The following is a 15,913-nucleotide window of genomic DNA, read 5'->3' on the forward strand; positions in this document are numbered from 1 at the left end:
TAGGTAGTAAATAAATACACACATACACTTTGGTCTGAACACACACTGGAATGACTATAAATCAAAGAACTTCAAAAGAAAGAAAGGTTCTGACTTGGCTGTCACAGACACAGAGACGTTATGCAGACACTTTGCGGTTGGCATAAAGGAGCCCCAGTCGCATTTCTTGACACATGTCTGCTGAATAATTCATTGGCTGAAATTCCTCAGTCTTAGGGTGTCAGAGAGAGGATGTGCAACATTGTTCATAGTGGCTCTCAGGTTTGTTTTAATTCTCTTCCTTCGCTACTACCTCCAGGGGGTCCAGAGAGTATCCTGTAACCAAGCTGTCCTTTTAATTAGCTTGTTGATTTGGTGGACCTCTCTTGCGCACAGAAAATCGCACTGCCCATCACAGAGTTATAGAAGATGTGAAGGATGTCACTCCCCACATTAAAGGATCACAGTCTCCTAAGAAAAAAGAGCCTGCTCTGCAATTTCTTATATTGTTTCTCTATCCAGTCCAATCTGTCATTAATGTGGATCCCCAAGTACTTGTAGGAGTGGAGCACCTTTACATCCACTTCTTGCATAGGGACTGGATATAGAGGCTGTTTGGTGCAGCTCTCTCACCCCACTCATCTTATCATTTTATGTCATATTATATTCCTTTATATCATATTATAATATATCCCTTTATCTTTATCCCCCTTTATTTTGAACTCAATGTTAAAAAAGTTGTCCTGTGTTTGTAAGCACAATTGCACTCAGAATATCAACATCTGCATGCTCATTCTAAACTCATTTCTCATCACTGTCAAAGATGCTGTCGTTTACTGCTACTGTTAATACTTTTCTCTTATCGCTTGTCAGGGACACAGCTGGGCAGGAGAGATTCAGAACCATAACCACAGCATACTACAGAGGAGCTATGGTAAGAGAACCAATTAGGGCTTTTTATTTGGGTCTCTTTGCTGTTTTGACAGAAGTCTTACCTTGACTTCCCATCAAAGATTTCCAGGTCTGTGTGGTTTGACTCGTATTTATTGTTTACTGCATAATTAGTTGGTTGATTTGGATGAAAAGTAACAGAGAATTTGGTATTTGCTCTGCTCTGAATGAATGTTGAATTTTTCTTGGTTTCTAGGGTATCATGTTGGTGTATGATATCACAAATGAGAAATCGTTTGAAAACATAAAGAACTGGATTCGCAACATTGAAGAGGTAAGGGAGACATTTTTACAGCAACATGTATAGAGTGACAGGAGTCTGCACACACTCATGGTTCAGACACATTACTCCAAACTGTTGAAGCCCTGTCCTTCTGGCCATCAACTGCCTGTTTGTCATTTTTCAGTTAGGAGCCACAAAGTGAACATTTAACTTGTATAAATTTTGCAGTAGTTAAGAGAGGAAGGAAACAAATCCATAAAAACACATGAAAAAGACAGAAATAGCTTTGAGTTGTTAGGCAATGTTTATTAGGTGCAGGGCTAACTAAGTGACCATTAGCGCTAATATTTTAAATTCTTGGCATGCTTGACAGACTTTTTTATATATATATAATATATATATATATATTTGAGCATTTATGATTTTTGCATCTTTATCAACATTTGAAATTCTCAAACCAAAAATGGTATTTTTTTCTGTTACTTGCCTGTGTTGTTTATAGTGATGGCAGAAAATGTTTTCATTTTTTCATGGAAAATGAAAATAAAAAGCGTTTTGGATAGAGTGGACTTCAGTGGGTCAAGAGAGGCCCAACACTGAACAAAAGCAAACAGTATTAAAATGTTCATGAAAAGAATCTCAGGTTGCTCATGTCACATGGTAGTAATTTAGTTGTTCACTCAAAATGTCCAAAAATGTAGTCTTTGTTTTAAGTAGTGCTGCTTTTGAAAAATGAAAATTGTATGTATGAACGTGAAGCATGCAAGGGGAAGTGAAGCAAATTCAAGCTTTTGAAGTGGCTCTTGACCAGGAAAAAATGGAGTGGGGTTGCTGATCACACTGCACTCCAGTGCTCCTTTATCCTACACCAAGAAGTAAGTCACATTTTAAATCTGATCTCTTTAGTCTTAACCTGTAGCAGAAAATAACAGATAAACTTTCAAGAAGACCATTTGGCAGGTTCATCCCCTAAGGTTAACATCTAGCATTTTATATTTCTGTGCCAGAATTCACAAACAGCCCATACCACCTTTATACCAGGAGCCTTGTGTATAAAACTTGCTTATAGACTTATGTGCATAAGTCTTATTTCTTATGCAAAAATCGGGATTTATAAAACATGAAATCGTATAAAAGTTACAGAAGTTAGGACCATTCACTGTTTAATAACATATTTACATTAACTTTAGCTTTTAAAAAAAATTGAGAAAAAGATGCCCTTTACTTGGGTAACACAGTGAATGTGGAAGGCTTTAGGTGTATGGTGTATGTACTGTATTTGTTTTTTTGGGCATATGCCATTTTTGCCCTTCTATCATAACCAGTTTTTTCATGGAATCAAAGTAAGGTTTTATACATGAAGCCTTTGGAGGGGAAATTCCATAATCCCACCTGTCAGATAGTGAAACCTGTGTGTCACTTCATTGTTAATCCTTAATGGTTAATTGAGGGTGGGCTAAGAGGTTTCTTCAGTTTTGTCAGTTATTCATTTGCCAATCAGCTCCACAAGAAGAAGACATCAAAGTCCAGGAATAAACGTTTATTCTTGGGGTTTTGAGTTCTTTCACCAGTTCAATACTAGACCAGTGATGTCACCAGACTACTTGTTGTTGTTTTTTTATTTATTTATATGAAAATGGCCACATCATTTGACTTAGCGATTTTTTTTTTTTTCCAAACCACCCTTATGAAAGAATACTTTTCCGTTTTTTAAAAGATAGAAAAACGTACTTGTTCCCCTTTAACGTCCACAGCCCTAATCTTGAGATAATAGTTCACTTTGAAGAATACGTAGAACAGGAAAGACTGGCATTACATTGAGTTAAATTTACGTTTATTTTTATTTTAATCATACCATATGTAGAATGTGTTTAAGTTGGAGTCTACAGAGACCTGCACTTTATACTGCTTTTGAGCACAGGAGACACCTCTTGAGAGTGTGAAAGCCTGGTGCCCTTTGTTTATGTTTCATTTCTCATGTATTGTTTGTTTGTGGTGACACTAGACACACAGGTCACAGGGATTCAACTGTTTATGTGTTTATCTTCATTCGCGTTAGCCCCTTTTGTGAAAGATTTTAGATATATAATGAGCTCTTGCCTGGAGTCTCATTTTTTGACTATGCCTCTTTTGAAGTGCACTAAATGGATAAAGAACAATATGTGGAAAGTAAACGAAGGTATATGTTCAAGGTTCTTATCCTTTGTTTCCAGCATGCATCATCAGATGTTGAACGGATGATCTTGGGCAATAAATGTGATATGAATGAAAAACGACAAGTATCCAAAGAACGTGGTGAAAAGGTAAGTAAGTTAAACTGAAATGCAATGAATACAAAATTGATTAGCAATAGACGTCTTACTGAATGTGCCCATTTTTTTCATCCATGAGAACATAACTAAATGGGCACATAAATGATGTGCCTGCACACAGCAGAGCAAGACCCAAGGTGGTTACTTGTGTTTTAGTTTTTGTTTTTGATATTTGTAAGAATACATACTGGAGCATGAACGCACTTTGATATAATTCCCAAGGAGAAATACAATACTGCTTTAGTAATCAAATCAGAAAACCCACATTTAAAGAACTAATTCTGTTTATTAGTTTTTCATTTTATTATTTAAACAATGCAACCTTAAAGATGTGTAGTTGTTTACTTGAAACATGATGACAAAGGGTTGGACATTTTTTAATTTGACCAACTATTAATATGGCAAGTGACAGGTGAATGTATTAATTCTTTTCTTTCATTCTCTGTATACATGTCTAAATATCTATGAGTGTGTAATTTTGGTTATTATCCAGACTACATAACTTGTAATATGTGGCTCAGTATGTATTCAAAGCTGATGGCACAGGAGAAAGAAGGAAGAAATGAAGACATGATTATTGTCTGACCTTTTATGTGATATTGACAGTAGTTCAAAGATGGTAAAAGTGAATTCACTCTGTGCTGATTTATAAGCTATGAGAAGTATTGCCTGTAAGTGAAGCTTTTGCAAGACTAATCATGTTTGATAATTTATGATGCAAGATCCTTAACATAGCAAAGTGCATAGTGTACCAAGTTTAATGGAGACATGTTTACTTTGTTACTTTACTCTTCTGATTTACAATTTAATTATTTAACTGTTTCTTTTGTGTAGTTGGCCATAGACTATGGGATTAAATTCTTGGAAACCAGTGCAAAATCCAGCATAAATGTGGAAGAGGTTAGTATTGACTCAGTCGGTTTCATCCATGAAATGTATTTTGTAAATTTTTGAATATATTTATATTAAAGAGGTGGTTGTACCAAAAAATTGTGTTTGGTTCAGGAATCTGATTGTAACCCCCTGCATAAACTTATGAATTATAATAAATTATAAATGACCAGCATGTACATGTTATTGCTCAATTACCTAAAATACCTGCCCGTCAGTACATTGTTTACTGCTATACAAGGAGGTGTTGATTTAATATGGATACAAGATCTGGCAGAAAGAAAAAACAAACTTTTCAGACACTGATATCTACGTTAAATGTAACTCAGGTGGGAAAAACAAAATAAAAACATTTTATTTTCTAGGGACAGTAGCAGAATAATTAAATTATAAACTTGGAAAGAGGTATTCGTACTGAGTCAGACATATATAAATCTGGAGGCATCCATGAGTGAATTTTGCTTAAAAATGGGTGAAGATCATCAGCTCTTTGAATGTCACAAATCTAAACCAATTCAGTGACTCTTGAAGGTGGCACAAAAAGTAGGGGCAAAGAAAAAAGACTGTAACATCAGATTATACATTGGCATTCAAAGGGATCAATGTACAAATGGTAAACGTGAACAATACATTGCAGGTGCTGTCTGCTAAAGAGTCTGTTGTTCACTTACAATGGTAGTGTAGGAGTTGATGTACAGTTGAAAGAATTATCAGCCATGTTTGAGAAAATAAGAATTGCAATAACTAAATGACATTAACATTATTGTCAGCCACACATTCTCAGATTTTTCTTTGCAGATCACAGAGTAGATAACTGAATCCACTTTATACTCTGAGGAGAGATTTTCATTGTCTTGAATTTGGAACTCTTCAGTCAGTCCCAGATGTTGCTTTCTTATCTTGATCTTGTGGCCAATCCTGCTGTCCTCAGTTTTGCATTATGCTTTCTGGTGTATGCTCGCATAGCTCTCTCTGCCTGATCATTAACTGCATTCAGTGCAGCTCTAGTGCTTTTCTTGAAATTTGTCTAAACTGTGTTGTCATTCTAGGCATTTTTCACTCTGGCACGAGATATAATGGCAAGACTGAACAGAAAAATGGTAAGCGTATTATTAGTAGACCAATAGTGCTTCTCCTCAAAGTCTCCTTCATAGATTAATTACTATGTGGTCTCTCATTTCCTGGCAGAAGTTAATATGAAGAGACATGATACTGAAATTGAAGATCCTTTTTTGTTATAGCCTTTACTATGACTAAAGTGTTGCCACAGTCCAGTGTGACAGGAGGACAGTTTCTTTGTTAAATTTAAGCAGCACTCCAACTGCCATTGGATGCTGAGAGACTATTTTCCTATGCTAGTACTGTATGTGGCTTAGTTCTAGATACTGACCATGGGCTCTACATTATGTCACATTATGCATTATGTATGTACGGTATGTATTGCTTATACTAAAGTGCATTATTCTTTCTTTTAATCTCTAGAATGATAGCAATGTGTCAGGTGGAGGGGGACCAGTGAAGATCACAGAAAACCGCTCCAAGAAGAGCAGCTTTTTCAGGTGTACACTTCTATGATTAGGACCCACTGATGGACTAGAATGCGCCTTTTCTGCTTCTCTGAAAGCACAATATTGCTCGGCCGAAGAATCTATTTCCATTGGCTGCTGCTGAGAGCTGCATTTCCTCAGCATCTCCACACCTGAGTCTCCCAGTTGGATAGCAACAATAAAAATGATTTTGTGAAGTCCCAGCAAGCCACTGGATGCCTTCGTTTCCTAGTCTTTAGCAGGCAAGATGGACTGAAGGGGGTGGAGGCTTCAGCTTGGACATTTTTATAAGCTGGATTGTCTGCTTGCAGAGGTGGTTGCTTTTGCTATTTTGTGTGCAGTAAGACCTACCACCTACCAACTGTGCTTATTTCCTGTTGCCCTTTCATGCATAATGTTTCATACAGATGTAGAGGTATCCCAGAGGTCCGCTTGTGTTCAAGAGAAAGAGACCAAGCCCATCCGACCACGGGGAAATGTGCAGTAATCACCCAGCAGGACTCACTGTTGCTTTTTGACGTGCTCAAGACTTGCAGAGCTGCAGTGGACACACATTCTGAAGGCTTTCATTTGCTGATAGGTGCACCTACAGTGTAGTCGAATCAGTTTGTCACCTGCCATAAGAGGTTGCTCCCTTAACAAGCTGTTTTGATTTTCTTGGTGCTAACATTTTTATATCTCATCACATCATCATAGTAAGCCATGTGTTTTAAAGGACTAGGATTCATAGGGTAGGAGTTCTGTTGGGCTGGCAGTGACAGGCTAATGCTTATGTGACCGTTTTAGTCTGATTTCAGCCATACGCTTGATTTCAAGGATCTTTACACATCCTAAACAAGACGGTGGTTAAAGAAATGCAGTGACACCGAGTATCACTTGCTTGGGCATGTCTGTCCCACCGTTTCCTCTGTCTTTGTTGACATGTTTAGTTACTTGTAGGGTTGTCTGGTTGGCTATGTCCTTTATAGCTTTCCTGTACTGGTGGTAATATTGATGCCCTTTCTGTGTGATATCTATCAAGTTATTTGTTTATGGCAAGTAATGTTCGAACAGGGAGAGGTCACAGAGCATGCTTAACACATGGCATGCGGCACTAATTTTTGAAAACCAGTGTCTATCTCCATTAACTAATGAAAGTACTCCAACAAGTTGCATCCTGTGACCTTTAGTTTTTTTCTTGGTGTCTGGTTTGTTGTGTTGCTGAATTCCATGAGAAAACCTGCTGATGCAGCAACTCTATTAAGAGGCAGTGGGACTTGTGAAGAGGTCTGTAGGCTGCTAATCTTCGACTATGCATGTTGCCTTCTCTGAGGCACTTGTGTTGCCCACTGTAATCTTTCTCGTTTTGTACCAGTCTGTTTGCTGTTTTTACTTCTGTTTCTTAGTTTTTTGAATTTGTGATTGTCTGCTTTTCACACTGTTGCTTCAGTATACGCTCATGCCTAGAAGATTGGCATTTTACATTTTGCCTTGTAGAATTCATGTCCCACTGGTATGTTCGTGAACACAAAAGCCGTTAATGCTTTTTCATGCTTCTTGGTAATAACTGCGGACACTTTCATAGAAGTATTAAGCATCTTTTTTATTATATGTGTCTTTGTACTGCCTCCTACCAAAACACAACCAGGATCCAAAGATGATGGTAGTAGCATCTTCTTGTTTGGTCAAACATGAACATAATATATTGTTTTTGAAGCTGCCATGGTGCACATTTCCACATTTGATCCTCCTAAAAGGTGGTATGACAGGAATTGCCGAAAAGGAGGAGGCTAATGAAGGTGAAAAGAAAATGTGGTGCACATTGTAGGATGAGTAAAGAAGTAAATTCACCATTACACTCTGTCTCCTGGCCACACAGATGTCTTCCATTCTCTTTCCAGAAACCATGCACTTGCTTGCCAAGGTCCAGCATAGTCTACTGCCGCAGACTTGCTCATGCTCAACTGGTAAGGCCTCTTGTCGGTTTTATTGAAACAAAACTTTACAGTTACCTCCTCTGGTTCAGTTCAGTGCAGTGTGCTTATGTTACCGCTCTTTGTAATTCAAAAGGCACTTTAGTGGTTGTGCATTTACCTGCTGATAACTTGTGGTCTGCGCCTTGTCGTTCCCGACTGTAACTAGAATTATTTCATTTAGATTTGTGCAATTCGAAGGCATCAATGTGAATTACAGAAGTGTCTTGAGAGGTGTGGTGGCAGAAGTGGGATCTGTTTTTAGTCCTGGTATACAAGTGACAAATGTAGTGATATGAGGCCCTTGTGTGTGTGTGTGTGTGTGTGTGTGTGTACACGTGTATGTGTTTGTGAGCATGTCATGGCAGTGAGCATTGGGACCTGCAGACTTCTCCATGGTTGGTCTCAGTTCTTGGCCTCTTTTACACAGTGAGTGTCTTGACGCTTTTTTACATGAGACCCACCGGCCATCCTCTTTTTTGTTTGTTTTTTTTTTATACCTTTATTTTATGACGTTGGGCAAGGCGAAATTCTAGGAAAAACATTTAATGCATGCTGTATTTTTTCTTTGTTTATGCTGCAATTATGTTGCTAATTTTTAATGCACTGTTTACTATATGAAGTGCTTTTTATTTTCCACACAGAAGGAAAGAAGAATAATTTTACTGTGCTTCTTACATGCATTTGTAATTTTGAAGACTTTAACTTGATGCACTGTTTACAGACTGTAGAGAAACAAGAACCTTCTGAGCCTGCCGTCTGTGCTCGGTCCGGACGAGTGCACCGTGGCTCATGAACCTGGTGGATGTGCAGGCCATACTGCTGTCCATCTCACCTGCTCTTGTCACCCATCTCTAAATGGAAGGAAGCATTTCTGATGGCTTCACATCAGAGGATTGACTAGCAGGCTGTTGTAGCTTCTGCTTGAATATTATTTGCCTTTCTTGTAAGCAGTGTTGCACTGATATATATATTTTTTTTTATCAAGCATATAGAAATGTTCAAAGAGTGTGAAGACTTCTCTCTGTGCACAAACGAGGCAACCTGAGTAGTCGACCCAGCATCCCTGGTGCCTGTGAGATGGCGCCCACTTGCACAAGAAACTGTTGTGACACTTGGACTGTCACAGTCTCAGAATTCTTAACCATTTACATCTACAAATCCAGAGTGGCCAAACATTTGCAGCAGGAAGAGGAACAAGGACGTGTTTTATATGAAGCCTGTTGTTCTTTGAGTGATGAAAAAATGGATGATTGTCCGCACTGGAAAACAAAATGGCTTTTTAAAGCGTCTGACACAAGCAGCTTTCTAATGAGGAAATGTGCAATGGCTCCAGCAAACAAATGGAATTGTAACCCAGCGCCAGAGTTTAGCACATTATTAACTTGATCCTAATGTGTACTGATTTTGTGTGTGTATATATATAATAAAATGTTTTGTTAACTGTGGACATTTTTGTACAAAAATGTGCATTTCAAATAAAGTTGCATAACAAATTGTATGTATACTAGGCACTTTTACGGAGTTATTTTCAAATTCAAGTGTGGAAGACCCCGCCGTTTGAGGTTTGAAGCTGTTCACCCTCGGAGAGGAGGGTCCTGAAGTGTGTGGTGCTGCAGCCTCACAGGGAATGGCCTCGGGGTAGCCACGGTCACCTCGCCTCACTATCGGCTACACGTGCGACATGCTAGTCCAGAGGTTCCCAAGTGTTGGTTTGTGACCCCTTTTTGAAATCGGAACCTTTTTGCACCCAGAGCTGTTTGAAATTTTGACATTCATTTCCTATTCAGTAGATTGTTTAATGTTTTTTTTTCTTTGTTTTAAACTATTTTCTTGTGACCCCACTTGGGTTCACAACCCCGAGGTTGGGAAGTGCTGCGCTAGTTTGTTGTATAGCAAGACTCCATGACAGTGTAATGCAGCGTGCCTCCCCATTAGACCCGCCAGTTGCTGTCGTCCACACAAGAGAATGTGCACATAAAAAAACTGAAGCCAAGTCCAGAGATTCCGGGCGGAAGGCTGTAATCCATTTGCATTCAGGTGGGTGTTCATGACCCAAAGTACAGGCATAGAGTGTCTGTCCCATCCTCTTTATCTGGAGTCTCTTGACTGTTTTGTCCTTGTAAACTAAAACATTTGCAGTAAACGCGGCTAGAGACGTGGGCATTATGTGACCAATTTAAAGAAGTCGGCAGGTTACCTTTTCTTGACCCAGTCTGTTTACCACATAACGGAATCTGAATGTCACAAAGATAACTAGGAAAGAATCTAAGATGAAAAATAAAATGGGAGTGAGCACTGAATCTGTTCAGTTTTATGAACAAGGTGCTCCACTGTTTTATGTAAAACTAGCCAAGCTACTTGTTGGAGGCAGAAAAAAAAATAATTGAAAATATTTGCAATCTGTTGCCTGACGTGTAGCGTCGGGGCCTTTCCTCAGGATCCATGTGTGTCTGAACTTCTCTTCACCAGAGCTCCCTTTCCTGAGCTCGTCCCTGTCAGGTCTCTTCTCGGATATTTCCCTTTCTCACTTCCTGTCCGTTTTTTTTTTTTTTCTTTCTCCTATACAAAGTAGAGGGAAAGTATTGTAATTGTCCAGAGATTCAATTTTGAGATTTTTATGAATCTCGACGTTTTAGACCTCCCTGAATCTGAAAATACCATTTTTGGAATTATGTCTGTGTGTCTGTGTGTGTGGTGTGTGTATGCACGATAACCTGAGTACGCTTTCACTTAGGTCAACCAAATTTTGTGTACGAGTATTGATAGAAATTTACAGTACGTTTTGTACCAACTTTTAGGCCATTTCCGTTAACCAGAAGTGGTCCTTTACCTTTTATTCATGCAGCTGCAGAGTCCGATTTATTCAACTTTACTTTTATAATAATTGTTCAATATATTGTTAATTTGATTTATTTGTTGTTGATAGTTCTTTAATGTATACAATCTAAAAATATAATCATTGTCTTGCAGTTTACTCCTCAAACATCCATCTCCATATCTAAGTATACAAGAAAGTCGAGGGGAGACCACTCCTGATTTTTCTTTACTTGCCGTCTTTGAAGGTGACTCTCCGCATGCCTCTCCCTTGCTGTTTCTGCACCTCGTGTGTCTCACACTTCCTCTTTCATTGCATCACCAAAGCCAAACTGACCAATCAGATTGTTCCGAGGAACTGGACACACAGACTTTAGTGTTTTATTACGTAGCAGAAGTAGATGAGCCAATTTCCAGAATGATCTTGTCCGAGCCAAACTCTTTAGCTTAGTAGTAAATTTACGCAAGTTTTTGCTTAATTTAAATAGAATGTGACTTTCTCATAGCTACAGAGATAACAGAAGATTCTGTAGGCTAAAGTTAATGGGACATCCTTAATGCTCTGCTGTATTCCTGTATTTAGACAATAGGATGATCTCAGATTGTAGGCAGACGACTAGATGCACACATGAGCTGTTTGATACAAATGTTTAAAGACCTCTGCCTGGCTGACTGAGCGTATGTTGTGTACGTGACAGCGCGCAGAATAAGAAATGTAACCAAGACGCTTGGGCTTTCAGTGGAACATTAAGGTCAAGAAGGTTTGTCTTTGTTGTGTGTGTTATCACTTATTTTTGTGTGACCAGTTTGCTTTAAATTTCGTTAAGATTTACAAATTGAGACATTTAGACTAGAAATGTTTTGTACACGAGTCGTTGTAATTGCTTGAACCTTTCTGCCAGCTGCATGTCTTTTCCCCCCAAATATCTTCTGTTAGAAAGGAGCATCCACATTGAATCATTTGGTGTTTTCTTCTGAAAATTCTGCCCTCTGTGTAACGCAAATATAAAGTTAGGGGTTGGAGATCCACAACCTTCGACCAGAAGGAAATGTGATTAAAGGAATTCTCCACCCATTTCATTTATATTACTTATCCTGCTTAGTTTGTAATGAATTTGTAGTTTGCATAACATTTTTAATCTCCAGTTTTCATGCAGAATGGAGACAAAGTTTTTGATCTAATAATGATCTGTAGTGGCCAACGCTGGACAACAAAAATTAACATCAAAAAACTTTTGTGAAAAAAAAATCACATAATCCACACGTCAAGTCGGTCAGTCGTATGCTCACCACGACTGAAACGCATGCATTTTTACTAAAAAATGATGAAGTGCTGAGGTCTGTGTGGGTGTGTCCAATCCCTCAGAGCAATCTGATTGGTCAGTTTGGCTTTGGTCTTATTGGTCTGTTTCGCTGTGGTTGCTCATTGAAACACAATCGAAACAGGAAGCGCCAGACTAGAAAAGACATAGGAGGATCACTGAGAGTTGCTGTCAGACATGGGAAGTTTTCACGAGAATACGAATATTGTTTTCCCAGTGGGTAATCAGGGCCCATCTGCCATTGGTGGTAATCCAAAAGTGTGCAGGACCCAAGCAAAGTGCCTCGAAATGACAGGGTCTGAGAAGAAGGCTTGATGGGGACGCAACTGAGAGAAGAAATGCCAGGCAAGGAAGGCTGAATGGAAGACGGAGGAGGAATGCTGAGGGTACCCTTAAAGCAAGAGACACCATATATTTAAAAATGTATTTTATCACCCGTCTTCAATGGGTAACGTAGCAAGTTGTTAAATAAACCACCTCGGGGAAAGCAGTCTTGTGAAAGGAAACGACGCGTACTTCGACACAGGGTGCGCGTTTGAATTGTAGACCCGCCTCCCCTCTTCGTTCATTGGTCAGAAGTCAAGCTCATAATGCCTTGGAAACGTGTAACGGGACGACCTCGGTGAGTGCTCGTCGTGTAATCTGATGTCCTCTGCAGACAACTAGACGTCGTGTATGTAAAGGCCTTATTCTCTCGATGTTTGTTTTTCATTCTGTTAATTCCGCACTTACTGAAGACAGGATTTCCTGATAATGTCAAATATGTGGGATCCATTGGTTTATGCCTCTCATCATTACCTGTGAACACATTAATACGGTGTTCCCGATTTGACGTTTTCCCAGTGATGCTCTATAGTGGATGGCTACTGATACCTCGAAGGCTGACAATTGTATTGATGTCATTTAATGCAGCGTTTCCATGGATGTCTGATGAGGATGGAAGTTTCATTGTAGTGTTTTCAAACATGTTTTATGAGATTGAAAAAAAAAAAAGATAACTAAACCCACGCTACCCACCGATGGTCTGCCCCTCCATACACATAGCTGCCAGTCACTGAGCGGCCCACGCAGATGATAAACCCAAGACCACCGCCGCACACTTGGTCCTGACGGCCCGCCATTGTTCACCACCTCAGCTTGTGTCCTGGTACGGCACCATCAGGTCCACAGAAGGTCAGTGCACATCCGACCCCTGGGGTGACCGCCCCACGAATTTCGTTGATAGGTGCCCTGGGATTTATACGACGAAGCAGAAAACGGCATTGCACTGGTGCCCGAGAAATGGAGAGGATTTCTTCAAGAAGACGTTAACTATGCAGGCCATTTTGGGTCAACAATTATTTGTGGCAGTTTAACACAAGTAAAGATGGTGCAACAGTTTAGATCAAGTGGGAAACTACAAACAAACAAAGACCCCACATCTGACTGGCACCTGTGTGACGACCTCAGCTGCAGCCTGCCACTCCAGCGCTCCATGGTTTCTGCCAATGCTTCTTTCTGGAGTTGTCCATCATGGATACTGTGGTGTTGAATTTGATTTAATGATAAGCTCCCTTAATGTCAACCTAACTTCGCCTCCGATCATCCTGTCCTGTGAGAAAGTAAGTGCACCCCATGAAATGTTTCTTGTCATATCATGCATAGCCACCAAGAGTTGATCTTCCTTTAAACAGTAACTTTAGATGAAGAAGACACCATCATCACTGAGGATCTTATCCTATTCCGTTCTATTTAGAGTTTAACTCTGACATTTACAGACACAAATGTGGTTTGCAAACTTTGCTTCTTCAGCATTTTCAGATTATTGGTTTTAGACGTTTCTGTGGTTTACTGAAGAACAGTTTTAAACATTTCATAAGTTTCAAAAGCTTTTATTGGCAAACACATCAAATTTATGTAAAGAGTCGATATTTACAGTGTTGGTCCTTCTTCTTCATAGTTTCCACAATTCACTCTGCGATGCTCAATTTCAGCTCCAGGGCCAAATCCTGGCTGATGGTGATCCATTCTTGCCCTTTTAGTGATTGGAGTTGATCACAATTTGTGAGCTTCTGCTTGTCCAACTGCTTTTTGGGAAATGTCCACAGGTTCTCAGTGGGATTAAGATCTGGGGAGTTTCCTGCTTCAAACTTTCAATGTTATGATCTCCGAGCCACTACTTTATCACTTTTGCCTTGTGACAGATCATCACCAAATTGCGCCTGGATTGTTGGCAGAAGATGCTGTTGGAGGACGTTTTGATTCCATTCTTTACTGTATTTATGATGGTGTTCCTGGGCAGAATTATGAGTGGTCCCACCCCCTTGGACGAGAAGCAACCCCACACATGGATTGTCTCGGGATGCTTCTCTGTTGGCACCGTAACGCAGGTCTCACGGTAGCAGTCACCTTTTTCTTCTCCAGACGACTGATTTTCCAGATGTCCCAAACAGTCGGAAGGAGGATTCATCTGGAAAAAGAACTTTGCACCAGTCTTCTGTTGTCCAATCCTTGTAAGTTCTGCAGAATTTCAGTCTGTCCTTGATAATTTTTTTGGAAAGAGCTGGCTTCTTTGCTGCCCTTCTTGACACAAGGCCATTGTTCACTGCACTCTGCACTCACACCAACCTGCTGCCAATACTGAGCAAGCTCTGCACTGGGGGCAACACGATTCTGTAGCGGACTCCACAGGAGGAGATGATCCTGGCGCTTGCTGGACACTTTTAGCTGATCATTTTGTGCCAGGGCCAAAATAAGTAAAAATAGGTTTTTGTGATAGTTAACTTTTTATGCTAATAAAGCTCTGCTATGAATTAATATGCATCTGATCACTCCGCACAATAATATAAAAACAATGTGAATCGCCACCACAAAAACTAAAGCCGCAGATATTGCAAAACACAACATTTGTGTCACTGCCAAAACTTTTATCCACTGCTGTAGCTTGATTTTGTTCTTCATTGTTAAAGTGTATTTCTCACCATGAAGATCAAAAAAGCTCTCTGAGGCCTACAGAAAGAAGGTTCCAGATGCCCGTGAGCCTGAGACTTTTAAAGGTCCCCATTCCACTGTCTTGAAGACAATTTGCAAGATTTCCAGAAACTGCCAACTTGCGAGTTCAGGCTGAAAGCAGAACAAGAGATGCTGAAGGAAATCACCAAGAAGCCCAGAATTTCATCATGGGACCTCCAGGCAGCTCTTGCCACTGTTGATGTGAAAGCGCCCGAGTCTACCATTAGAATGAGGGTGGCACAAATGAGATTAACATGGGAGGAGGTGTGCCAGGGTATGATTAAAGTTTGCCCAAGACCACGACTACTGGAACAGGCACAACAAAGATGTCACATTCAATGCCTTTTCCAGCAGTTTTCAGTCATAGCCTTCAGTTTCTTGATCTTAGTGAGTCAGAGGCAGTCGTTGGCGCTGTCCAATGAAGGTCAGTCACGTAGTGTGGCATACCCTGCACCTCAGTCTCACTGCGACTCGCTACGATAAAATCAAACAGGTTTGATTTTGTGTTTAGTCGAACTGACCATCAATGAGTGCCCACCAAGAAGTACAATTCATCTAAGGAAGCGGCGAGAAATAAGCACCTCGTCTGTCTAATGTCTCGTGTTATGTACCCTGACAGAATAGAAAAACAAAAAAAAAGAGGGCCGAGGTCACGTCTGGTAGAGCACGCTATTGGCCATCAGATAAAGGGAAGAGTGCAGCCATGCTGGAATCGCTAGATACGACATGCCCAGCAATTTTAAGTCCCTCAAGTTGACATGGTACAGTGAGTACGGCGAGGAGAGTAGCAACTGCGATCAGCAATTCTTACATACCCCATAACTAGAAGTTGCTTAACGTGACATCGGCAGAGATCTGCAGGGCGTTTCAAGGTGGAGGACTCTTTGACGACTTTCCAACATGGTTCCATATCTCCAAAGTATCGTTG

The 15,913-nt window shown here is 40.0% G+C and overlaps 1 protein-coding gene across 1 annotated transcript in view; it reads left to right on the forward strand.

The window, feature by feature from the left end:
* The window catches only part of rab8b (RAB8B, member RAS oncogene family), a 28,942-nt gene extending 19,812 nt beyond the window's left edge, over positions 1 to 9,130 (forward strand). Inside the window, exons 3-8 of the mRNA XM_028823565.2 lie at positions 853 to 913; positions 1,127 to 1,204; positions 3,367 to 3,456; positions 4,300 to 4,365; positions 5,406 to 5,456; positions 5,839 to 9,130. Coding sequence (XP_028679398.1) covers positions 853 to 913; positions 1,127 to 1,204; positions 3,367 to 3,456; positions 4,300 to 4,365; positions 5,406 to 5,456; positions 5,839 to 5,931 — 439 coding nt within the window. The 3' untranslated portion in view covers positions 5,932 to 9,130. The remainder of the gene's footprint in view (positions 1 to 852; positions 914 to 1,126; positions 1,205 to 3,366; positions 3,457 to 4,299; positions 4,366 to 5,405; positions 5,457 to 5,838) is intronic.
* The last annotated feature ends 6,783 nt before the right edge of the window (positions 9,131 to 15,913 follow it).

This window comes from Erpetoichthys calabaricus, chromosome 17, assembly GCF_900747795.2.
Source record: "Erpetoichthys calabaricus chromosome 17, fErpCal1.3, whole genome shotgun sequence".
Classification (NCBI taxonomy): domain Eukaryota; kingdom Metazoa; phylum Chordata; class Cladistia; order Polypteriformes; family Polypteridae; genus Erpetoichthys; species Erpetoichthys calabaricus.